This window comes from Mus pahari, chromosome 1 (genome assembly GCF_900095145.1).
Source record: "Mus pahari chromosome 1, PAHARI_EIJ_v1.1, whole genome shotgun sequence".
Taxonomy (NCBI): Eukaryota; Metazoa; Chordata; class Mammalia; order Rodentia; family Muridae; genus Mus; species Mus pahari.
In genome coordinates, this window is record NC_034590.1 from 18,610,374 (window position 1) to 18,636,161 (window position 25,788).

Genomic DNA, 25,788 nt, shown 5'->3' on the forward strand with positions numbered 1-25,788 from the left:
AGACTACAACAGTGAGAGTGGAGCTACTGAGACTGGTCAGGCACTCAAGCAGGTAGAGCCGTGACCTCGCCCCCACCCACCCCAATCCGGCCGGGGTTCCGAGGTGCGGAGAGGCGGCCCAGGGACCGAGTCTGAGTCAAGCCGCAGGACCCAGATTGTGAGTGTTTGGGGTGATCGGTATCCCGGGTAATCCTTGAAGGGTCGAGGCTCAGAGAGGCCGCAGTACTGTTGGTCGCTCTGTGCGCTGGCTTGCGCGCTCTGAGGCTAGTGTGCCCTTGCAGGAGCGCCACCACTATGTCGAGGATGCGATTGGGTCCGTCCACCAGGAGCGCCCGCTCCGAAGAAGGAAGCGAGATGTTCCTGGAGGGATCAGGTAATTCATGATTCCCCATCTCCTCCGAAGTTCCTTTTCTGTTCTCAGCTTCTTCAAGTTCCAGAGCCAGGGGTGGGAGGTCTCCCAGGAGCGTCCTCTCCTGGGGGCAGATTCGAGCCCGAACAGAGGGGGATCCCTCTGTAAAACCCTGTCTCAAAAAAAAAAAAAAAAAAAAAAATAGCTGGAGGAGAGAGAACAGCATATGCAGGTTATGGCTAGGGTGGCTGGGGTAGGAGTGTGGACATGGTTTGGGTCAGTTCTCAGCTGAGGGTGGGAGGCTGGTGGGAAAGATTGAAAGGATGGTGTAGTGGTTTGTATATGCTTGGCCCAGAGAGTGGCACTATGAGGAACTATGAGGAGGTGTGGCTTCTTGGAGTAGGTGTGGCCTTGTTGGAGAAAGTGTATCACTGTGGAGGTGAGCATTGAGACCCTCTTTCTAGGTGCCTGGGAGTCAGTCTTTTCCTGTTTGCCTCTGAAATAAGACATATAGAACTCAGCTCCTCCAGCGCCATGCCTGCCTGGATGCTGCCATGATGATAATGGACTGAACCTCTGAACCTGTAAGCCAGCCCCAATTAAATGTTGTCCTTATGAGAGTTGCCTTAGTCATGGTGTCTCTTCACAGCAGTGGAAACCCTAAGATAGAAATTGGTACCAGGAGTGGGGTATTGCTTTGCTAGGTCTGACCATGCTTTTGTTTGGAGGAATGTGGATTTGGGGATGTTTTGGAAAGCAGTGGAATGCTTTTAGTGGGGCTTAATGTGCCATCCTAGTAGGAACATAGAAGACATTGGTGCTGAGGATCAGTTGAACTGTGGGGGCCTGGCTCAAGAGGTTTCAGAGAAGAATGTTAGTATGTGGCCTAGAGACTTTTTTTGGGTGGTATTTTGGTGAAGAATGTGACTGATTTTTGCCCTTTTTCTGAAGAGTCTGCCTGAGGCTAAGGCGAAAGTGAAGAGAATCAGATTAAATTGCATCGACAAAGGAAGTCTCAGAAAAGCCCAGCACAGATTTCATCCTCTGGTTTACTTTCATGAAGAACATTTTGATCAACCACAGCAAACTCAGAGAGGAAAAATACAAAATTTTTATTACTTGTGTATTCAAGTAATAAAGGGACACCAGGAAGTGAAATGGAGCTGAATCTTGTGCTCAAGGAATAAACAGATGAAGGGAGTGGTGACTTCAGAGAACAATCCTACCTAAGCTTACTGTTTGTGTTTGCAGTTGAACAAGGAATAGTTATATCATGTTAGGTGTTATTACCTGGTTATTGTTTTCATTTGGGCTTTTAATCTGGCATGAACCACAATTCAGAAAGTGAGGGCATTCTTGTGGATCCAGATTTTGAGGCACAGTGACCATGAACTCTTAGGCCCAGCCTTGGTGCTATCTGCCTTTCATCCCAGGAGACAGAGGCAAGCAGATCTCTGAGTTCAAGGCCAGCCTGGTACACAGCAAGTTCCAGATAAAAGCTTAAGTCCAGGCATGGTGGTACAGGCCTTTAATCCCAGCATCCAGGAGACAGAGCCATGCAGATCTCTGAGTTCAAGGTCAGTCTACAAAGCAAATTTCAAAACCACTAAGCTTTGGCACTGAAGGAGTTGGAAAACAGAAAGTTGGTGATAATGTAATAGAACAGGGGGACATGTTTCAGCCTCTGCAAGCAGTAGGACTGGGCAGCTTTGGACATGTGGCTTTGGCTTTAGAGTCAAGACTAGAAGGGGTTACTGGACAATTGATGCTGGTTAGTAGCTGGAGCTAAGAAATTAGTGGTGATTAAGAAGAGACCAGCATCACTGAGGAGAAATCTCTGGGAAGTGTTTTCTGAGAGCACAAAGATGCTGTGCTCCAGAGGCAGCCAAGGTTGTACCTTGTACTGTGGCTAGACTTGGTAATGTGTAAGAGTCACCCAGGTGGTACTAGTTTTGAAGGCATGAAGGGGTCATGCAGAGCAGCTGCGGCTTGGCACTCTGAGAGGCCATGGAAGGCCATTGGCGAAAGGTGCAGCCTCAGCTGCAGTTGACAGCCCAGGACTGAAGGGGTCATGCAAAGGACTCGAGGCTTGGCACCATGAAGAGAGCCTATGGGAGGCTATTGGTGAAGCCTGGTTGCAGTGGAAGACTTCAGCGAGTTGGAGAGGTCAGTACCATGGGATGATCACCAAGTACAGCAGCAGCAATGGAGTGAAGTCAACCAGAGCCTAGAGTGCTACAGAGGGCGAGCTGGAGAGGTGACCCAAGCCCTTTGGAGGAGCCCAGAAGATCATGTGGGGATCCCAGACATTGGAACAAGAAGCTGCGAAGTTGAAGTTGCCTTGCAGACCCCAAGATGTTTGAAATGCCAGGGAATACCTTCTGAGGAAAGCTGCTAACAGGGAGTGGAACCAGCCCATGAGGATGAAGTTTGTTGCAGTCAACAAAGCAGAGAAGAGTTGGAGCTCTGAAGAACACTTTGACATAGAGATGTAGAGTTTGGAGTTTGCCCAGCTGGCTTTTGATCTTGCTTTGGGATTGTGGTTAAGTGATTGGACACACATCACAAGAGACTTTGAACTTTAGGCTTTTAACATTGTTGAGACTGTTATAGACTATGGACCTTTCTAGCTGGACTAAATGTTTTAGTGTCATACCGTGTCTAGGTGTGGTCCCCATAGACTCCTGTGTTTGAACAAACCTAGGGGAATCAGAGAGTGGAATGTGGTGGTTTGAGTATGCTTGGCCCAGAGAGTGGCACCATCAGGAGGTGTGGCCTTCTTGGAGTAGGTGTGGCCTTCTTGGAGGACTTGTGTCACTGTGGGGGTGGGTTTTGAGACCCTCCTCCTAGCTGCCTGGGAATCAGTCTTTTCCTGTTTGCCTTTGGAACAAGACGTAGAGCTCTCAGCTCCTCCAGCACCATGCCTGCCTGGATGCTGCCATGCTTCTTGGTATGACAATAATGGACCGAACCTATAAGCCAGCCCCAATAAAATGATGTCCTTTTTAAGAGTTGCCTTGGTCATTGTGTCTCTTCACAGCAATGGAAACCCTAACTAAGACAGATGGGTATGGCAGGCTCGCTGGCCTTAGGCTGAGGCCTCTAAGAGGAGGGAGGGACCATTCGGGTGTAGGAAGTCCTTGAGGACGTTGTAGGGAGATGAGTGGGAGTCTGGGTGAAGTCCAGAGGATAGTAGGAGAGAGACCACTGCAGTCCAACAGAAGGCTCGGAGGGAGCCACTTTCTCTAGTCCCAGGTGTTTTAGACCAGGGTTCCTCCTAGGAGCATCCTTAAGACAGGACAGTTGTAATGGGAATGGGTCAGTTTGACTACTGGGAACACAAGGAGGTTCCATAGGACGTCAGGGCTGGGACTGGAATACAGTTGTAGTTTTTGAGATTCTAAAGGGACCGTCTGAGTCCTTTGAGTCCTTTGCCTGGTCTCATCCACAGTGGATGGGGAGCTCAGCCGCCTGCAACGACAGCGCAAGATGATGGAGTTGGAAAGGCGGGCATACAGCAAGGAAGTGCATCAGCGTATCAGGAAGCAAGTGTAAGCTGGGGAAAAGACCGGTAAAAGGGGCTTCTGAGCCCTGGGAGGAGGGGAGGCGGGAAGACGGGCAGGGGAAGTGCAGGGATGGGGAAGGAGCTGGGACAGGGGAGTGGTCATGAAAGGGGCAGGATAAAAGGTAGGAACAGGAGGGGGTGCAGGGCCTGAGAGTTGCAGGATCTCTGGAGAGTCCAGTGCTGGGGTAGAGATAAGACGGGGTTGGGAGAAGCACAAGGTCACGGAGGAGGGTCGGGACTCAGTGAGGGGCGCCGGCTGGATCTGGTTGTTGAGTGCTGCCACTTGCTGGTGCGGACCACCTGCTCCTCCCGGATGGACAGCGAGGAGATTAGGCAGCTGGAGATGCTTCGAGCCAAGCTCCAGATGCAGATTAACATAGCGCAGAGCCAGGTCAAGCGACTGGGAGACAAGAAGCATTTGGCGGAAATGGAATGTCTTCTCAAGTCTCGGGCCCAGGTGCAGGTGGAAATCGAGGCGCTGCAAGAGCAGAACCGGGCCCTGGACAAGCAGGTGGGTTCTCCGAGTTGGTTACCATCCTATCAGACCTTGTAGTATCTGTTCTAAGTCTTGGCGAGCTTATCTGAAAAATGGAGCCCTGAGCTCCACCCAGAGCCAGGGATGGTGTGTGCCGTAAAGCCAACACCCTGAAAAACTGAGGCAGGAGGGTTGCTGTAAGTTCAAGGCTACAAACTGCGAATCCCACCTCCCATCCCTGCAATGTGCCAAGCAAAAGAAAATACTCCCAAGTTCACACTAAATTTTAGCTGGACTGTGGATCTGTTTGAATACTTTTAACCACCGGAAAAGAATGTTTTTTGTTTGTTTGGTTGGTTGGTTTTGTTTTTTTTTTGAAACAGGTCTTATTATGGTGTCTTGTAACTCGGTGTGTAGACCAAGCTATCCTTAAACTCAGAGATCTGACTCTGCCTTCCAAATGTTGGGATTAAAGGCGTGGGCTACCATGCTGGATCCTGGGATGCACTTTTGAACTAGTGGTACCTAAACTTTCTTTGTCTTGGAGTTCTTAATTTCTTTCTTTCTTTCTTTCTTTTTTTTTTTTTTTTTTTTTTTTTTTTTTTTTTTTTTGCAGTTCTTAATTTCTAAGTAAGGTTTTTGTTGTTGTTTTATTTTAAAAGTTTTTTTTTTTTTAAATTTTTATTATGTATACAATGTCCTGCCTGCATGTATGCCTGCATGCCAGAAGAGGGCACCAGATCTCATGATAAATGGTTATGACCATCTATAATGTGGTTGCTGGGAATTGAACTCAGGACTTCTGGAAGTGCTTCCAGTGCTCTTAATGTCTGAGCCATCTCTCTAGCCCTTTTCAATTTTACTTATTTTTTTATCTTTATGTACACTGGCGTTTTCCCTTCATGTCTGTGTGAGAGAGTCAGATCCACTGGGACTGACTGAGTTACAGACAGTTGTGAGCCACCATGTGGGTATTGGGAATTGAACTCCGGTCCTCTGAAAGAGCAGCCAATGTTCTTAATCACTGAGCCATCTTTCCAACCCTTTGATGTTTCGTTTTTTTTTTTTTTTTTTTTTTTTTTTTTTATCAGATATTTTCTTTATTTACATTTCAAATGCTATCCTGGAACTCATTCTGTAGACCAGGCTGGCCTCGAACTCAGAAATCTGCCTGCCTCTGCCTCCCAAGTGCTGGGATTAAAGGCGTGTGCCACCCCTGCCCGGCCAGTTCTCTATTTTTTGAAGAGAGCATTGGTTCCCATTACAGATGGTTGTGAACCACCATGTGGTTGCAGGGAATTGAACTCAGGACCTCTAGAAGAGCAGTCAGTGCTCTTAACTGCTGAGCCAGCTCTCCAGCCCCTGTTGTTGTTTTGTTTGTTTTGTTTTGTGAGAGAAACCTCAAGAAGTCAAACCACGATGAGAGACAGTTCTGAGAGCCCGAAGCCTTAATTTGCAGCTTGGCTGATTGTTATACTTGCTGGCATTCTTATCCTGACTGTGGAGAATGGTCTGTGGTGATCCGGCCGAGCCACACCCAAGGTGGGCTTCGAAGCTCACAGAATGTGACAGGATGATGGCAGTCACTCCCTTGATTGGGTTATGACCCCCTTTTACTAGACTGCAGACTGCAGGGAAGCTATCCACCAGCACCGAAGAGCTGCCATGCCGTGCTGAAAGGAGCCGTATGGCAGGGACGGCAGAGGGCCCCTTAGTGCTGAGGGCTGTGTTGACCAGTTTTATGTAATAGCGTCACAAGCTAGACATCTCTGGGAAGAGCGAATCTTAGTTGAGAAATGCCTCCTAAGATTGGCCTGTAGGCAAGTCTCTGGTGCATTTTCTTGACTGGTGGTTGTGGTGGTTTGAATAGGGATGGGCCCTATAGACTTGTATGTTTGAACACATGGCCCTTAGGGACTGTCATCTTAGGAGGTGTGGCCTTGTTGGAGGAAGTGTGTCACTGTGAGAGTGGGCTTTGAGGTCTCCTATGATCAAGCTATGCCCAGCGACATAGTCCCCTCCTGCTGCCTGCCAATTAAAAAGTGGAACTCTCAGCTTTGTCTCCAGCACCATGTCTGTTTGCATGATGCCGTGTTTCCCGCCATGATGATAAGGCACTAAACCTCAGAAACTGTAAGCCAGCCCCAATTAAATGTTTTCTTTTATAAGAGTTGCCTTTTGGTCATGGTGTCTCTTCACAGCAATGAAATCCCAACTAAGACAATGATTGATGTGGATGTGCCCAGCCCACTGTGGTCCTGGGTGTTCTAAGAAAGCAGGCTGAGCAAGCCCATGAGAGACCAGTCAGGAAGTAGTGGTTCTCCATGGCCTCTGCCTCAGTTTCTGCCTCGAGTTGCTGCCCTGACTTCCCTTCATGCAGGACTGTGACGGGAAATGAGCCCTTCCCTCCACAGGTTGCCTTTGGCCATGGTGTTTTATCACAGCAATAGAAACCCTAACTAAATAGCTGGGCGTGGTGGCGCACGCCTTTAATCCCAGCACTTGGGAGGCAGAGGCAGGCGGATTTCTGAGTTCGAGGCCAGCCTGGTCCTCAGAGTGAGTTCCAGGACACCCAGGGCTATACAGAGAAACCCTGTCTCGAAAAACAAAACAAAACAAAACAAACAAACAAACAAAAGAAACCCTAAATAAGCTAGAACTTGGTACCAGGACAGACCTGACAATCTTTTTGGGGGAAGGATTTTGGAACTTTGAGCTGGAAAAGCTTTCGACTGCTCAGGCTCCGTGAACTTTTGTAGAAACTAAAAAGATAAACCTGAGAGCGGTGCAGATGATGGAGGCCTGGCTTGTGATACTTCAGAGGGAAGTTTGAGCATTTTTCAAAGGCTCTATCAGGGTCACTTGTGTGATATTTTGAATTAAGAACCGCTGAAGTGAAACCTTCACTTTACTGGGACAATTGATTTTGGTCTGCTGGGGCTGAAGACTTGGCTGTGATTAAGAGGTCAGCATCAGTGAGGTGAAATCTGGGAGTGTTTCCTCGGGGTCAGCCCACAGAAGCTGTGGTCCAGAGGGAACTCAAGTTGGTGATGGATCAGTTAGTTGTGCTGCCAAGTTTTATGTGAACTTGTCACAGCTAGAGACATATTTGGGAAAACGGAATCCTGATAGAGAATATACCTCCATAAGATTGGCCCACAGGCAAGCCTACAGTGCATTTCTTGATTGATGGTTGATGTGGGAGGGCCCAGTCTATTGTGGGTGGTACTACCCCTTGGCAGGTGGTCCCAGGAGGTATTAGAAATCATGGCTGAGGATGCCAGGACACCACCAGTAAGCAGGTTCTTCCCTAACTTCCTTTCACAATGGACTGTGTTCAGGATATGAAAGCTGAAATTAACCCTTTCCTCCCCAAGTTGCCTTTTGCTCATGGTTGTTTATCACAGCAATGAAAGTTCTAAGATATTTGCCAGCAGTTGTTCGATGAGGCTCAAGAGGTGTCACGCTGGGCTGAGGTCTGGGCCGCAGCTTTGAGAGGGGCCCAAGAACGATGAAGTGAATATGATACTGATACACAGCTGACCCCTGGTCAATTTGACACACAAACATATCATTTGTTAAACCATAACCTCTCCTTTCCTGTTGTCCACAAAATGTCATATTAATAATGGCAACATCACAACATATCACATATCCCAAATTTTAAAAGTCCCAGGCTTTAAAAAAAAAACAATCGCAACTCTCGGGGCTGGAGACATAGCTTTAGTGGTTAAGAACACTGACTGCTCACAACCATCTGCAATGGGATCTGATGTGTGTGTCTGAAGATGGCTACAGTGTACTCATGTACATAAAATAAATCTTTAAAAATTTTTTTTTCCAACACTTGAAATATGGATAGAGCACCCAGAGGACAATTTCCAGAGGCTTAAGAGAGGAGACTTTGTGGGAAGTCCAGAGGTTTCTGGGCATGTGCCCTTGAAGGAGGTAGCAGGATCCTGTCTTTCAGTCTCTGGCTCTGCATCTGGGCTCTTTGTGAAGGGGGTTTGTTCTGAAGCTGGTGCCCCATCATCGCTATCTAGGGTTTCCTCCAGGCTTCCAAGGCAGGGGGGCAGTTATAGAGAACCGAGGAGAACGGTCAGTTCCAGCAGCAGCAGCAGCAGCAGAGCACTGACTTAGAGTTCCGACAGACCGACAGACCGACAGACCTGTGGGGTTTGAGTTGTCCCAGCTGCCCCCAGTGCTGTGCGTTTGACAGCTATACCTTAGCCAGCCCAGTTCCAGCAGCCCACCAAGTGTTTGTGTAATAAGAAGTCAGGAGCCCATTTGTAAAAATAATATGCATAGATTTAAAAAAAATGTTCACTTTAAATTCTTTTCAAATTTTCTTTTGATTTCTTCTTTGTGTGTGTCTGTGTAAAGTATGTGCGCGGAGGTACCCACGGAGGCCAGAAGAGGGCGTCAGATCCCCTCGAGCTGGAGTTATAAGTAGTTGTGCATGATGTCAGGCGGGTGCTGGGAACTGAACACTGCTCCTCTGCAAGAGCAGTAAATGCTCTTAACCCCCAAGGCATCTCTCCAGCTCTATATTTTATTCCTATTCTTTTTTTCCCTGTTGAGATGGGGGTTTTCTGTCTGGGAACTCATGCTGTAGACCAAGCTGGCTTCGAACTCAGAGATCCACCTGCCTCTGCCTCCTGGGTGCTGGGATCAAAGGTGTTTGCTGCAGCCACATACTACCCAGGTGTTGTGATTGAAAACTGCATTGGGGTGATTGTGGATTCACATGAAGTTTTAAGAATGGCGAGGAGAGTTCCCCCACCCCACCCCACCCCGTTGTACATTTCACTTACTGTTCTCCAATTTGGATCTTTATTTCATTTGTTTATCATAGCTGCTGCTGAAAACTGGTTCAGAAGAATGTCACCTCACTGAAAGGCACACACTGCCACCTTGTGGTAATCCCTCAAGCCACCAGGAGCATGTGGCAGGCCACGACCTCGGCCCATGTGCCCTCACAGGGTATATATATATCCGTGGGCTAGTCTGGTGTTGGCATCCTGGTGCCTGTTTATTTTTGCCAGAGCCAGTCTCCCCATGGAGTGGTACACGTGAAATTTATTCTCAGCCCCAGAGACCACTGGCCAGGCTCAAGGTACAGGCTGGGTGGTTTCCCCAGCGCTTAGCCGGAGCCTATCCCCTTGCTCCTGGTGTTTGGCTGACCATTTCTGTTTGGTTGGTTGGTTTTATTTTTTGGTTTTTTGAGACAGGATTTCACTCTGTAGTTCTGGCTGTCTTGGAGCTTGTTCTGCTGGCAGTCTGTCTCTAGGTTCTGAGGCACTGGGCATCAGGGTGTCTGACAGGCGTCTCTGGGTATGCCATCTAGCCGATATCATACAGACTGCGACACGGTCACCATTGTTCATTCAGTCTACACACTGCTGAGCAAGTCCAGGCACCGCAAGAGCTCAGAAACCAGGTCATGTGGGAAGCTGGCGGGGCCGCTAGGCAACCTTAGCATCTCAGACCCCTTGTAACTGGTGGCCTTAGTCTCCCAGCATCCCCCTCTTTCTGGGGACTGTGATAGCAGCAACCCAACCCTTCCATCTCATGGGCATCTTCAAAAACACCAGGAGAGTCAGAGACAGGTAAATCTCCGAGTTCGAGGCCAGCCTGGTCTTCGTAGTGATTTCCAGGACAGCCAGGGATATACAGTAAGACCCTGTCTTGAAAAAACCAAACCAAACCAACAAACCAACCAGCCAAACAAATAAAAGAGGCTACCAGAAGAGGGGCAGAGCTGGCTAATCTGGGGCCACAGTCCCTGTGTTTGCCCAGACTTGGGTCCAGTGGCTGCAAGGGCATTTTGGCCTAGTTGGGCGCTGCAGAACGGAGGAAGGATGCCGGGGCTGCCGGGACAGCAGATGTCCTTGATGCATCTCTCCCAGGCATATGATGGATGCTGCGTTCCCTCCAGATCCAGGACTGGGAGACCCATGTCCTCACGCAGAGTAAGGAGGCCTCGGCTCCTGATCTCATCATGTATCAGAAGATGAAAATCCAGCGAAGGATCAGGATCCTGGAAGACCAGCTGGACAGGGTGTGTGCCCTCCAGCTCTCCAGGGCAAACCTTAGGCTTGGCTCAAAGGGCATCGGGAGGGCGGGCACTGTGGGTTTGAGGGTCCCCTTAGACGGATAGGTTTCAGGTTCTCCTGGAGGGAACAGGGTGGCCCCCACCTCTGATGCGTACCTGGGCCTCATGAATGCTCTGACATCCACCCCAGGTCACCTGTCATTTTGACATCCATCTGGTGAGGAATGCAGCCCTGCGGGAGGAGCTGGAGTTGCTGCGCATCGAGAGGGGCCGCTACCTGAATATGGACCGCAAGCTGAAGAAGGTGGGGGCTCGGAACTCTGCCCAGTCAGTCCTTTCCCGCCCCGAGTCCACAGGCTCCTGGGCTCCTAGGCCCAGGCTCAACTCAGCGCAGGGGGAGAGAGGGAAGAACACAGCTCCCCTTCATCTCATTCCCACACACAAACACCAGCTTCCCCGTGAGCTCTATCATCCGGGGCAACCTAGAGGCCCACCAAGCCATTCGGTTCACATTCCCTGAGATCTGAGCCCCTCCCTTCAGAGCCCTTTGAAGAGCTAGCATTCTGTCCCTTCCTCCTTCCCTCCCTCTCTCCCTCTACCCTCCTTTATAAAACGTTTATATCAAAACAATTTCAATCTTATAACCGTACACAGAACTCTATACCCTTCACCAGGATATATGTATATGTTTATACATGTACATTTGGATAGGTATCTTGAGAGTCTTATTTTATAGCCCAAGCTGGGACTTGAGCTTCTGCCAGTCCTCCCACCCTTTTGCTGGGTTACAGATATGAGCCATCATACCTCTCTCTGTCTCCTCCTATACCTTGGTCATTCTTGCTCCTCCCTCCCCTCCCCACCGTGACCTTGGTGTGGTGGGAGTGTTCCGGCCAGCTGTGTTTTGGGGAGGAGGTCCCTTGGGTGGGCCCTCTGCTTTGCTTAGTGCTTTATGGGAGGCAGGGCACTTTAAGAAGAAGCTGGGCTTGGGATTTGGTGTTCAGGTGTCACAGCCACGGAGGAGATAGATGCTCTGGTATGGAGTCTCCTTTGATGAGTTTACCCTGCTGGAGATCCCCACTGTTCGCTCTCGGTGACAGCTAACACCCTTGCCTGAGTAACACCCACCACCCTGGCCAGTGCCACATTCTTACTAGGTTCAGCATTGTGACTTCAAGGTGAATGTCACAGTTACTACACTGGCCATGGACCTCTGTCACGGATGCCACCTCACCGTCCCCTCCCTGTGCCCTCTCCAGCTCTATCCTCCCCTGGTACTATTTCTCCAACAAGTTCCCATTTTCTTTCTCTTAAGAAAAAAAATCTTGCTTTAAAATATTTAGTTATGTGCATGCGCATCTGCTTGTGTGTTTGTCCGTGCGCACACAGGGGGCCCTCTGGAGCTGGAGTTGGGTGGTTGTAAGCTGCCCAAGGTGGGTGCCTGGAAGTGAACTCTTAACCTTTGAGTCCCAAGTCCTGTCTTTTTTTTATCCCCCAGTGGGAAGTAGGGATTGGAAAAATCAAGATTTAGGCCCCAAGCGACCCCATTGTGTCTGTGTTGTTGGGTTTTTTCTTTCCTGCCCTTTCCTCCCTGCAGAGCACCCCCAGACTGTCAGAACACTGTGGGCAAGCAGCATCCTGTTAGCATGGCCTACCCTTGCTGTCAGTCCCTCCTTCCCCAAGGAGGGTTTTGCTGTGTTCATCTGTTCAAAACCTTCCTGGCCCAGTTCTTGTTTCTGTCTTCTGCATGGTTCAGTGTCTCATCGGGAGCACTTCATTCAGCTCTGTTTGGGGTCAGTTTTTTATTCTGAGGTTTCGGTGACTGACCGACTCTCCTGCTGAGGAGTGGCCCCACCTGGGCTTAGTTTTGCCTTTTTTGTCTTGTCTTTGTTCACCTAACTTTTCTTATAAATTTGTAAAATATTATCAACAAGCCAAACAAAAACAGTTCCAAAAATTTGGGCACAGTGATGCATGCCTGTCTTCCTGTCCCTCTGCAGCAGAGGCAGCAAGGTCGGTGCAGGGCAGCCTGGGTGACAGATTTATAGATACCCTGTCTCAAAAGAAAACACTCTGGAGTTCATGCCCAAGCTCCTGCCCAGACCCTCAGCCCATTAAACCAAACCAGACCTGACCAGACCAGACCAGACCTGACCAAACCAGACCAGACCAGACCAGACCAGACCAAACCAAACCAGACCAATCCTCCAAAAACCTATCCCAGGTACCATCCCGTCCCTCTACCCCGTATTTAATGGCCCTGCCTTCCTTACCTCCCTAGTATCTGGGCTTATCCACCTCTCGATTGTTTTTGCAAAGGTGTGTGTGTGTGTGTGTGTGTGTGTGTGTGTGTGTGTGTTTGCTTTACTTTATGTCTATGAGTACACTGTCGCTTTCTTCAGACACCCCAGAAGAGGGCATTGGATCCCAGTACAGATGGTTGTGAGCTACGATGTGGTGGCTGGGAATTGAACTCAGGACCTCTGGAAGAGCAGTCAGTGGGCTTAACCGCTGAGCCAGCTCTCTTTTTACTGAAAATATGTGGTTACTTGGGAGGAGCTAGAAAACAGAACATCAGGTCACGGCGTGTTCCGTATGGAGGCGGGGGATCGTAGAGAGAAAGGAGATTGCGGGTGAAGAATCCAAACTGCCCAGGACTGCTTTGTCTAGGGCCTTCTTGGTCCAGCACATCATGGCAGATAGTATAATGGGTGGAACATGGGCATGAAGGAGATGGCAAATCAAGGGAGAGGCAGAGGGCTGGACCTGGACCTCTGTCCTTTTTGAGACCAGTCTTTAGCAATCTCATAGTAAAAAAGTCCCAGTAGTTCCCACTATGGCCGCCCAGAGACCAAGCTTCCATCCCAAGACCCTCGGTGAATACACCACACCAAACCCCAGGATAGTAATGACACCTGAGCAGGTTTCCAAGCCCGTGGGCAAGTTGGGCTAGGGCTTTGTTGCTGGGTTAATGACTCCTGAGTTACCGCTCCCACATGTCCTCCTGATTTTCTCCTTTTGGGACCTCATTGAAACCCCATTTCTGATTCAAGGTCATTCTGGTCTACATAGGTTCAGGAGAGCCAGAGATAACACAGAGAGGCCCTATCTCAAAAACAAAAACAACCCCCACCAACACAACCACAGATAAAAAGTCCTTTCCCGCCCGGCCTGGTGGCGCACGCCTTTAATCCCAGCACTTGGGAGGCAGAGGCAGGCGGATTTCTGAGTTGGAGGTCAGCCTGGTCTACAGAGTGAGTTCCAGGACAGCCAGGGCTACACAGAGAAACCCTGTCTCGAAAAAAAACAAAACAAAAAACAAACAAACAAAAAAGTCCTTTCCCAGACAGAGGCTCACAGGAGCAGTCTGCAGTGCTAGGAGTAGGACCACCCCTTCTTGGTGTGGAGGCTGGAGGAAGCCAGCTCATTGTGTCCCTGTAGGAGATCCACCTACTCCGGGAGATGGTTGGAGCTCTCAGCACATCCTCTACTTCTGCTTATACTGCCAGGTAAGCTCGCCCACCCCCGGGGGGGGGCACTTGGGTAGCAGAGGCAGTAGGGGTGGGGGCCAGGAGGCCTGGAGACTGGTAAAGAAGGGTGGAACCTAAGAGATACCCCCAACTCTTATGCCCCACCCTGTTCCTTGGGGGTATATAAATGGGGAATTCCATCTGTGACAGCTTCAGGCCTGAAGGGCTGGTCCCCAGGGCAGACACACAGCCTTTAGGCACAGACGTGCCAGATGGCACGTGGGAGCTGCTTGGGCGCTGGCTTCCCTGTCTGCCTAGGCTCTTTGGCTCTTGGCCCCTGTGCATCTTTTCTTCCCTCAGCTCAGTGCCTGCTTCCTCTCTCAGGACCTTTGAGCCTGGGACATCAGCAAGTCCACCTTAAGGCCTCCCTCCCTCCCTCCCTCTCTCCCTCCCTCCCTCCCTCCCTCCCTCCCTCCCTCCCTCCCTCCCTCCCTCCCTCCCTCCCTCCCTCCTTCCCTCCCTCCATCCCTTTCTCCCTCCCTCTCTCTCTTCTTTGTTTTTCTTTCTTTTCTTTTTTCTTTTTTTCTTTTTTTTTTTTGGCTCCCCCCCCCCAGGGTTTCCTCTGTATATCTTCTTTGTTCTTCTAATGCTCATAATCTGCATTTAAAAGTGTATGTCAGCCTGATATGCTGGTGCCCATGCTTGCCATTCCAGCACTCAGGAGGGAGAGGTAGGGGTTCAAGGCCAGCCTTAGCTACAAATCCAGTGTGAGGCCAGCTTGGGCTACAGGAGACCCCATGTCCGACAATAGAAGTGTACAGCCCAGGCACATCCGCCATGGTGGACAGCCGTTGCTCTATCCAGACCCTTGAGGAGCAGCTCTCTCCTTTTCCAAGGCTCCAGCAGACCTCGAGTTTCCTCTTTGTCTCTGGTTTCCTGAATGTTCCACACAGGCGGGGTGAGAGGCCTGTCTCCGTCCTTGTCCAGAGCACACGTGTTAGTTCTCCACTCTTTCTGCTGGTTGTTCTGTGATTTCTTTCTCTTCTTGATCTTTTTTTGGTACACTTATTTATTTTGTGTGTATGTGTCTGCATACATGCACCCATGCATGCTCACACCATGCATGTGGAAGTCAGGCTAACCTGCAGGGGTGGGATCTGACTCAGGTTGTCATGTTTGGTGGCAAGCTCCTTTACCCGCTAAGCTATCTCCTTGGCTAAAGTCTGATCTCTTACCTTTGCCACCCGCCACCCTCCACCCCTCACCCCTACCACCTCGGTCCAGCTTCTCCACACCTTGGCTGGCTTTTGACCTCTGGCCTTCTGTCTAGATGCACTTCTGTCCTTGCTGTCCTGTTTTCAACTTGCTCTCTAGTACTAACTTCGAGGAAGGGAATCTGATTAGCTAGCAATTCTCTGCCGATGACGCAGCGGTCAGTTCATTGAGCCACCTGCGGTGGACTGTCGGGTGGGGCACAGGGACAGGCTGGTGTCTTGTTCTGGGAAGGGATGGCTTGACCAACCCACAGGTTTCTGGGACTGGGGCTTGCTATTGTCGGGGGAGGTCATCTATGTTAGAGAATGACTAACTAGCCCTCAGGGGTGCTCTGGGAGGAACCCCCCAAGGCAGGCAGAGATGAATAGCCTAGGGCAGGGGCTCTTTGCCGTTGACACATCAAAGCATCAGGCCCTTATTCCCAGCCAAGCAGGCCAGGGGCATCATTCCTGCCTTAATGGGGTGTGCTAGAATATGGAAAAGACCCAACTCCCCAGTCTTACTCATTTCTAGCTACAGACCATCCAACCTTCAGTGTCACCCAGGCTGTCCTTTCTGAGTCTGGGAATAATCTCTGGCAGGGCCTGACCACCTCCTTTGGCCTCTGTGTCCCCTGTGTGGCCACCGGTCTTGTCATATCTAGCCCCGATCCTGACCCAGGTCTTCCAGCCTAGAATGTTCTCTGCTTTTGTGAGCATCCTTATGAAGCCATCTGGCACCGTCCTTCGTAGGCTGACCCCAGCTCAGTCACCCATCTTTTTTTTGACCGACATGCCCCTCCTGTTCCAGGGAAGAGGCCAAGACCAAGATGGGCATGCTGCAGGAGCGCGCAGAGAAGGAGCTGGCTCAGAGTGATACAGAGGCACAGATCTTGCTGCGACAGATATCACATCTGGAGCAGCTGCACCGATTCCTTAAGCTCAAGAATGATGACCGACAACGGGATCCCCGTGTGGTGCAAAAGGAGGAACAGCGAGGTGAGGCCAGTGCTTGCAACGAGCACCTAACCCAGGGCCACTCCACCTATCATCCCTAGGCCCTCAGAGAGGGTGGAGCCCCTTAGGAGAAGGTGGGGCAAAGGCTAGTGGAGCTGTTGAGTGGGCAGAGCCTGTTGGCAGGGCAGTGGGGAGGGGGGCCTTATCCAGGATGCAAGCCCTCAACTTCCCCGTGTTACCCATAGCCTGGGAAGTGTCAGAAGGACTCCGAAAGACCTCCCAAGAGAAGCTAATGCTGCGTTATGAGGACACTCTGAGCAAACTGGCCCAGCTGACCGGCGAGAGCGACCCTGACCTTTTGGTGGAGAAATACCTGGAGTGTGAGTGGGTAGAGTGGATGAGGAGGCGGGGCTACCCAGCACCACCCAAAGCACTTGCCTTGCCCCGGGGACCCTGCCTTGTCTCCAGTTTTCAATCTGTTCCTTAGTGTCCCTCCCTTGCATCTGCACCTCTGTTTCTTTCCATATATCTTGAACTTCCTCTCTCCATATCTGTCCCTCGACCCTCTCTGTCTGTTTCTTGGGGTCTCCCCAAATCTTTTACCGACCCTGTCTTTCTCGGTGTGTTGGTGCCCCTTCTGTGGCTGTTCCTGTTTCATCTGTCTCTGTTTTTCTGCCTTTGTTTCTGTCGTCTTTCAACCCTTAGTGATCCTTCTGTTTCTAACTCCATCCCTCTGGACCCCCCTGCACTCCCCCAGTGGAGGAACGCAACTTTGCTGAGTTTAACTTCATCAATGAGCAGAACTCCGAGATACACCATCTTCAGGAGGAGATTAAAGAGGTGAGCAAGGCCCACCCTCCTTACACCGCCCCACCTACCTCCCAGACTCCCACACCCTCTCCCCAGGCCTAGAGCAGATCCAGCTCCAGCCCCTGTTGCTGCAGATGCAGGAAGCCTTAGTCAGTGAGCATGCCAGTCAGGATAAACAGCGCATGCAGCAAGAGCAGCAGTACAAAGTGTTGCAGCAGGATGTGGACAAGGTGTGCTCTGAGTCGGAGCAGCTGGAGGGTCGCTTCCAGGTTCTCCGAGGTCTACTGGAAAAAATCAAGGCTGGTAAGTACCCCGAGGTGCCCTCTCCCAGCCGGAAGCTCTTCCTTAGGAAGGATGCAGTGGATTGTGGGGAGCCGGCCACTAAGAGGCATTCCATGCTGCTTCTGCTTTTGCTTCTCTGTCCATCCCTTTTGTCAGCCCATCTGGGGTGCACCTGTCCATCCATCCATCTGTCTCTTCATGAATGTCAGGTGTGTGACTGTTGAGTCATAGGCTAGGGCACTTTTATAGTCACTAGAGAATGCTTATCAGTTCTCCAGAGCAATTCCACATTTTCTTTAAAAAGATCTATTTATTTTATGTATGAGTGCCCTATTTGCATGTACACCTGCATGCCAGAAGGCAGCAGATCCCACTACAGATGGTTGTGTGCCACCAAGTTGTTGCTGGGAATTGAACTCAGGACCTCTGGAAGAGCAGCCAGTGCTCTTAATCTCTGAGCCATCTCTGAGCCCCCGATTTTTCTTTTCTTTTCTTTTCTTTTCTTTTCTTTTCTTTTCTTTTCTTTTCTTTTCTTTTCTTTTCTTTTCTTTTCTTTCTCCTTTATCTCTTTCTCTCCCTTTAGGTTTTTATTTTATTTTTATTTTTTTAGTTTTTCGAGACAGGGTTTCTCTGTATAGCCCTGGCAGTCCTGGAACTCACTCTGTAGACCAGGCTGGCCTCAAACTCAGAAATTCACCTGCCTCTGCCTCCCAAGTGCTGGGATTAAAGGCATACGCCACCACGCCTGGCTTATTTTATTTTATTTGTTTTTTTGAGACAGGGTCTTATTATGTAGCGCTGGCTGTCCTAGAACTCACCCTGTAGACCAGGCTGGCCTCACACTCAAAGGGATAGGTCTGCCTCTGCCTCCCAAGTACTGGGATTAAAGTCGTGGGTCACGATGGCAATTTCTCTTTTTATGCCTTCGTGTGCACATATGTGTGTCTCAGATGTAGCCGTGCCCACTCCCTAGTGTCTCCCCATCACGTTCTGTTATTGCTACAGCACTCATTCGATGTGGTTCCCGAGACATTCCTGTTTGGCTTTGTGCCGTGTGTGTGTGTGTGTGTGTGTGTGTGTGTGTGTGTACACGAGTATACCATGGCACATATGTGGAGGTCAGAGGGCAACTTGCAGTAGTTGGTTCTCTCCTTTTCCCTGTATCTTGGGATCAAATTCAAGTTGTCAGGCTTGACAGCAAGGACCTCCACCCACTGAGCCACCTTGCCCACACATATTTTATTTACTTAAATAGTTGGGGAAAAATAGTTGAACATCTTAAAAATTAGACTTACTTTTTAATGTAAGAACAGACTGCCTACATTGTATGCAATGTACAAGCATGCTTGATGCTTGAAGACATCAAAAGGGGGGATTGAATCCCCTGGGGCTGGAGTTACAGATGGTTGGGAACCACCATGTTGGTGCTGGGAATTGAACCTGGGTCCTCTGCAAGAGCAACAAGTGCTCTTAACTGTCACCTCTCCAGCCGCCATTTTTAGTATTGAATTAGATTATTTTTCTTGTTCTGAATTATAGGGACTGTTTTGATTCTGGATATACGTTTTTTGTATGGTTGCATACTCTCCAACTTCCTTGCATGAACTGAAATTTATCTAATGCTTGGTACAATGTACTCAACTCCCTTTTGTAATTAGTTCTGGCTGTCTTTGCTACTTTGTGGGTCCTTCTTTCTTCCGCCCTTCCAACCCCATGACACAAGATAGGTGAGAAAAGGAGAAGAAAGGAAAGAGATGCCTGGATAAAGTCAGGGGTCAGAAGCGGTGTGTGTGTGTGTGTGTGTGTGTGTGTGTTATCATTCGACTACTTCCTGCTCATAGGCGTGTTGAATTCCTTGGGGCAGGCTTCATCTTTGCCATTAGGATATCTGATCTCTCGTTTCTTCTTTGTGCACGACTACTTAACACACAGTGATCATCAGCAACCAACCCACAACCAAGAGCCCGCCAACCAACCACAGCCCACCCCACCTCTCAGGGCCCTGGCATTTATAGACCCCAGCATTCCAAATATCACAGATCACAGAAACTCTCTGCGGCTGGCCAGACCCCAGCTGGCATAGCCAGCTGCTGTGGACAGTCTGAAGCAGCCCCAAATCCCACCCCTGGGATTAAAATGAAAACATAGTCTTTTAATATTTCCATGTATTTTAAAGAAACCAAACCCCCAAAATTGTCAGTACAGTCAGTGGCTTTGTGGTAGAAGGAGCCTTTACCTAGTTGAGGTCGCAAAGGTATTTTTTACTAGAACTTAGTTTGGCTTCTGCCTTAGGGTTTTTATTGCTGTGACGAAACAACAGGTCACAAAATAAGTTGGGGAGGAAAGGGTTTGTTCAGCTTCTACTTCTACATTTCTGTTCATTACCAAAGGAGCTGCTGCAGAGGCCATGGAGGGCTGCTGCTCACTGGCTCGATTCCCCATAGCCTGCTCGGCCTGATTTCTTCTAGAACCTAGGACCATCAGCCTAGGGATGGCACCACCCACAAAGGGCTGGGCCCTCCATCTAATTGAGAATACGTCTTACAGCTGGATCTCATGGAGGCATAGCCTCAGCTGAGGTTCCTTCCTCTCCAAGGAGTGTAGTTGACACACACCAGCCAGTACAGCTTCCATGTGAGAGTCTGGGCTTGTCCCAGATGAAGTCACATATGTAGGGAACTGGGTGCTGTTAGCTGGTTCTGTCTTCCTTTCTGGGTATCAGTGCAGTGGAGTGAGACTGGCCACATGGCTTTTGGGTCCCAGAGCTCTTGACCTAGGTGTGTACCTCCCACTTTCCGAGTCTTTAGAAACGGCTGCATGTCTAGTCGCTAGGGTCAGCTAGGGCAATGGTGGAGGGTAAAGATGGAGAAGTACAAAACGGTGAGGGGTTCCAGGAGGCCTGCTGGGGCTCATAGCAGAGCTCAGCAGGCAGCCCTTTCCTCTGAGGCACGGAGGTGTCTGTGTTGTCTCACTGGGAACTTTGACATTTTATTGTTGGCCTTTCTTTTGACACCTAACGGGATGGCAGCATGCTAGCTACTGTGCTACTTTTATTTATTTATTTAAAGATTTATTTATTTATTTATGTATACGAGTGCACCATTGCTCTCTTCAGTCACACCAGAAGAGGGCATCAGATCCCATTGCAGATGCTTGTGAGCCACCATGTGGTTGTTGGAATTGAACTCAGGACCTCTGGAAGAACAGTCAGTGCTCTTAACCGTTGAGCCATCTCTCCAGCCCCTGTGCTATTTTTATTTGTTTTTCATTTGTCACTGTCTTGGAGTGTGTCAGCACCATCATAATATGGCAGTGCGGTGATTCGCTGAAGGATGGTTAGTGCTGTCTTGATCTTGGTTCCTGCGTATTCCACTTCTCCGCATGAGCATCATCCTGTGGTCTGTCCCATCAAAGCCAAGAACTGCAGAGCACCAACTATAGGCGTTTCTTACTCACAGTCTAGCGGCCAGGAGAGCAGGTCCTTCAGAGGGCCATGAGGGAGGATGTGCTCCTGTAGGTCTCTTTGGCTTTGGCTGGCTTCATTTTCTGGTCTTGCAACTTACCACTGAATGTCTACACTGTGGGTTCATTCTGTTTTCCTTATTTTTACATGTAGGTGTTTTGTGTATGTATATATGTGTACGTTTCTCCATCTGTTTTATAAGGTTAGGTGTGTCTGAATCACATAGTGTGTCCTCTTGTGTTAGGAGTTTCAAGGGGCCTTGTCTCCTAATAAATCACATCCTTAGGTGCTGGGGAGGGAGAGGCTTAGACTTCCAATGGAAGAACCTAGAGGGCTACAGTTCACCTATAGTAATGACTGTTGGCAGAGTTGTCCCTCTTTGGGACAGTTAGGTGATTTCTGGTGGTTTGCTGTTATTTCCTGTTAGTGGAGTAGCCGAGACACCTTTAAGAAGTTAAACACACAACGGAAATCAATTGATGTATGTGTTTAACAAATATCCAGAGATGCCATGAGGCTTCTAAGGAGGGCAGCTGGAGGGACAGGCTCACCTGTGTGGGGAGGCAGGCCTCAGCTGTGGTGTTTCTGTCATTAACAGCAACCTGCTAACCAGTTAAACACAATAGGCCATGTGGGGCTCGGGGCTTGGGGTGGTGACCTGGTGACTTCTGGGATGCATGTGTGCCAGGTGGGATCTGAGCCCAGCCAAGGTAGCATCTTGGCAATGCTCCCTTTACCCTCTCGAAGCTGAGGCTAGGCAGCCATTGGGCCTGGCTGGCTGGGCTGCGCAGGGTCGCTCACAGTCGCTCACTCTTAGCCGACACAATGTCCCTCTCTCATCCCAGATATCCAGGTGCTCTTCGACAAGGCTAAGTGCGACAGCAGTGTCATCAAGGATCTCCTTGGGGTCAAGACCTACATGCGGGACAGGGACATAGGCCTCTTCCTGAGTACCATTGAGAAGCGGCTGGTGCAGCTCCTCACCGTGCAGGCCTTCCTCGAGGTCCAGGTGGGCAGGCAGGGACTTGGGTGTGGGTGTCAAGCTTGGCTAAGCCTGTGCTAACTTTAGGCTTCCCCCCTCTCAGAACCTTACCCCTTTGGCTGATGCTGCACTTCTAGCGCTGGGCCAGAGCCTACAGGAACCCTCCAAGAAGACTACCCCACTTAAGCCTCCTGATACCATGTGAGGCTTGGGCCAAGCAGGGAAGGGGGCTGACCCCACGGGCAGACTAAAGGGGTCTGGTGGAGGGCATGGGTGTGACTTTCGGATATGGCCTTCTCGGACACAGGGGGGTGACGTGGGAGCTTGGAGGGAGGTGGGAGTAGAGTGGGAAGATGGGGTGCTGTTGCTCCAAGGGGAGAGGACCGGATCAGGAGAGCTGGAATCTGTGTATGAGGTAGAACTCTGAAATCAGACTTTCTACCTTTCTCCCACCTGAGGGAGGACTCCTCAGGGGTTGTAATCAAAGAGGATTACCCTATGAGCAAGGAAGAGTTGCTGAGCCAAGTCATGAAGTCGGTGAGAGTGGAGCCCCTGGGTAGGGGGCGGGGGGGGGGTGGAAGGACTTCTAAACCTGTTGGGACCCTAATGATACCCACCTCCAGCTGCAGCTCCAGGACGAGGAGGAGTCCACCAAGAAGCTGGACAGCAGCCCGAGCTTGACTCTCTCCAGTCCACAGATCTCCCTGGTCACCGTCCCCATGCATTCCAAGAAAACCAGTACAGTCCCCGAGTCCATCCTGAGCCACAAGACGAGCCGAGGCCGTGGCACTGGCTCCGTGAGCCACGTCACCTTTGGTGACTCTGCCTCTGCTGCAGGCCCTGTGGCCATGGCTTCTGCCAGTGCCAGCGGAGCACCTGTGTCCAGCCGGGGCTCCCAGGGGGGCCGTGGGGCCTTCAAACCCACGAGCTCCAGCAGCTACCTGGGGTCTACGGGCTACCTGGAGACCAGCAGAGGCCGCGAGAGCACAGCCGGCGGCGTTCACAGCCAGAGCGTGGGGTCGGAGTTGAGTAGAGGCCTCAGTTCCAGCAGTGGCCACGCGTCCAGTCCTGCCCCTGCCTCCAGGCCCAGCTCCTCTACTAGCAAGGACTCGAGGGGCTACAACTAGGGCTGTGGGTCCCTTCCTGCCTCGACTCTTGGCAGGTTTTCTAACGTCTGCCCTGCGTCTCCCTAGGGACTCCTTTCCAATCCCTGTAAGCCCAGGCCTCTTGGGTTTCCCTCCGTCTCTTCCCATCTTTCCCCATGGTTACGGACTCTGCCTTGGCCTTGCCTCCCTCTGTTCTCATCCTCCGTGCTTCCCGTCTCTACCCTCCTCATCTCTCTCCCAAGCTTCCCTCCATCTGATGTCCCTGTCTCCTAATTGGATTACCCTCCATTGACTAGGTGAACTGGAACCATTGGAAATAAAGGTCAGAGCCCTGTTTTCCCAAGCCTGGTTCCTACAAGTGTGTTCAGACATGGTTTCATCTGTTTCCAGCTCAGAGAAAGACTTGTGAGCCCATCCCTAGATCTGCCTACCCCTGCATGCATGCATGCATGCATGCATGCATTAATCCATCTGTTGAGGTCTGGGAATCACTACACAAATCAGTCAAATTGGGCTGGTTTATTGAAGGCACACCCCAAGATCAGGGATGCAGTGCAGACCCAGGAGCTAAACTGTAACCACCAGCCAGAATTCTACAGAGCTTTTAAGCCCGAGGTCCACAAATATCTGTGCCAAGTTAATTCCACCAATCAGAACTTAGGGATAGGGGACTTCTTAGAAACAAGTCTTTGTTGTACATGTACCCTGTTTTCATTGGTTGGGTCGTTCATCTGCGGTGTGGGGCTTGGCTTGCCTATCACTCCAGTCTTAACCTGCCAACCTGGACGCGCACGTCTCTCCCTGTCAAGGAGGGCATCAGTTCCCACGAGGTGTTGGGGAATTCAAACTTTATTCGACCCCTACTTAAAATGGAAGTTTTACTCCAGATGGCTTTATATTGCTGCAGGTGTCTTTCTAATCTAAGGTGTCCATCCTGGGGCAGCTTATAGAAGCAAAAACCACAAAAGCTCACGGGTAGGTGCAGGAAGTGCCGCTGGGCGGTTGGTTCCGGTCCTTGCTTATTGTGGCTACCTATACAAAGCAGTTATACTGACCTCTATTGTGACTGGTCTCTAAGAACACCAACGCACAGACCATAACAGAGTCTGCAGTCAACTCCGGCATGAGAAAGTTCCCTAGTAACAGCACACGGGCAAGTTTCCTTATAACATTAGTAACACCTCAGAGGGCTGGCTAGACAGGCAACAGTTAGCTAGGCCTTAGCACGCCTATCCATTGCTGGCTCTGCTGGCATCTGTATCGGACAGGCTGGGTTGGGCTGCAAACATCCTCAGCACCAGACTCTGGTACCCAGGCTTCTCTTGCTCCAGTATTCTTGTTATTTGTGGGTTAGTTAAGGCCTCTATCCCACATCATGCTCTTGCCCCACACTGACAGGACAGCCTCAACCTGGAGAGGCAGTCCTGGGAAAAGAAAAAAATGGCAACTCTTGGAGCTTTCCATGGACCCAGTGGTTCCATCGTGCACATTTACAGCAGAACAGGCCCTGGCGGGGGATGGGGAGTGGGGCTCTGGGCTTTGCAGACAGCCCTGACTGGCCTTGGCTTTGACACGTGGCAGAAGCTGCTGGCCCTGATTGTCCTGCTTCCACCTCCCAAGTGCTGGGGCTACGGATGGGCACCACCATGCCTGGTTCATGCAGCGCGGGGGATCTAACCCATTACTTCATGCGGGCTAGACAAGTATGCCCCACCAACTGAGCTACGGGGCTATTGATTTTGTGTCCGGCAGTAGCTGCAATCAGGAGTGTCTCAGGCCTGTATGTTGAAAGTTTGGTTATCAACCTATGGCCATATGAGGAGAGGCTGGGACCTTGGGGAGGTGTGACTAGATGGGAGGAAGTCAGATCACTTGGGGGGTGGTGTGGGCAAGTGGGCCGGGCCACCAGACAGAAGAACTGGGAAGGTTGAGTGGGGTCAGACCCCAGGAACCTCAGAGACTTGGGATCATCAGCCGGAGTGGACCCCTTCTCTACCCATTTCAGTACGTGCTCGGGAACATGTAACCACAACACCCCACTGAGGGGACCATGGGCCCTCAGTCACATATGTATTGAACACCGGACTCCTTCTTTGTGCAAAGAGAGCATCACTAACATCTCACAAAGAGCCAGTAGGAAACACCTTCCCCTAAGTCCCACCCCGCTCCTCAATGTTTATAAAATCTCTGTCCACATGGAGTGAAGCACACAGGAGGATCGTCTGAGAGCAGCTGTTTTACTGAGCTGTACCACATGGGGAAGAGTTCTCTCGCTTGAAGCACCATCCCTGGCCCTTGGACCCGCCTCGGCCGGCCAGGCTCATGCACAGCTGCTGCTGCTGCCTCCCCTCTGCCGCTGGCACTGTCAATGCTGCCGCAGTAGCTGACAAGAGACCTGGGATCTCCGCTACCTGCCCTGTCGAGGCTACCCAAACCTCCTCACTTCTAAGAGCCGTAACACTCCCAGCACTGTCGGCTGGACCAGAGCCCCGGGGAACCTACTTATCACCGCTCCACTTTGCCCTCCAGGTGTACAGCAGATGACAGGGACGTGCCTTTGAAGATGTCGGAGCCCCAGCGATTTCCCCTCTGTAGCTCCTGGACTCTCTGTGAGCTGCCTTGGTCCAGTGTTCCTCCTCATAAGCCCAAAGGCAACAGGGTAGGTGGTTGTGGGCTGACGCCGTGGATCAAAGTAAACCTTTTCTTCTTATAAATCACTTGTATTAGGTGATGTGTCACAGGTGTTTGGGTGGCTCAGGGCTGTGGAGCTCATCCTTCACTGGACACCTGTCCTCACTGATATTTCCTTTTCTTTCTCTCTTTCTTTCTCTCTTTATTTCTGTCTGTCTGTCTGTCTGTCTGTCTGTCTGTCTGTCTTTTGAGACAAGGTCTCTCTGCGTAGCCCTGGCTGTCCTGGAACTGACTATGTAGACCAGGCTGGCCTCGTACTTAGATATACACCTGCCTATACACCTATCTCTTGAGTGTTGGGATTAAAGGTGTCTGCCATCACTGCCTGGC

The 25,788-nt window shown here is 50.5% G+C and overlaps 1 protein-coding gene across 3 annotated transcripts; it reads left to right on the forward strand.

Moving 5' to 3' along the window:
• On the forward strand, window positions 1–23,110 carry Ccdc114 (coiled-coil domain containing 114). 3 transcript variants are annotated; one of them, XM_021214404.2, is made up of 15 exons: window positions 1–170; window positions 282–373; window positions 3,801–3,900; window positions 4,236–4,425; window positions 10,328–10,450; window positions 10,635–10,748; window positions 13,886–13,953; window positions 15,979–16,166; window positions 16,370–16,504; window positions 16,882–16,964; window positions 17,069–17,237; window positions 21,525–21,688; window positions 21,765–21,862; window positions 22,120–22,198; window positions 22,285–23,110. In XM_021214404.2, exons 2-15 carry the CDS (start codon window positions 295–297, stop codon window positions 22,786–22,788), a joined length of 2,094 nt encoding a protein of 697 aa, XP_021070063.2. In that variant the 5' UTR covers window positions 1–170; window positions 282–294; the 3' UTR covers window positions 22,789–23,110. The 3 variants fall into 3 exon arrangements, with proteins under 3 accessions (XP_021070063.2, XP_029399465.1, XP_021070072.1); XM_021214413.2 differs by lacking the exons at window positions 1–170; window positions 282–373 and having other exon boundaries at window positions 22,120–22,204; window positions 22,285–23,009; XM_029543605.1 differs by lacking the exons at window positions 10,328–10,450; window positions 10,635–10,748; window positions 13,886–13,953; ... (6 more) ...; window positions 22,120–22,198; window positions 22,285–23,110 and adding an exon at window positions 6,010–6,559.
• Window positions 23,111–25,788: the final 2,678 nt, after the last annotated feature.

Bases quoted from the DNA above. Each gene is read 5' to 3' on its own strand.
- Ccdc114 (XM_021214404.2), top strand. From the start codon at position 295: ATGTCGAGGATGCGATTGGGTCCGTCCACCAGGAGCGCCCGCTCCGAA. The intron at 16,167-16,369 runs GTGAGGCCAGTG...TGTTACCCATAG, and splicing joins GCAAAAGGAGGAACAGCGAG to CCTGGGAAGTGTCAGAAGGA. The intron at 17,238-21,524 runs GTAAGTACCCCG...CTCTCATCCCAG, and splicing joins ACTGGAAAAAATCAAGGCTG to ATATCCAGGTGCTCTTCGAC.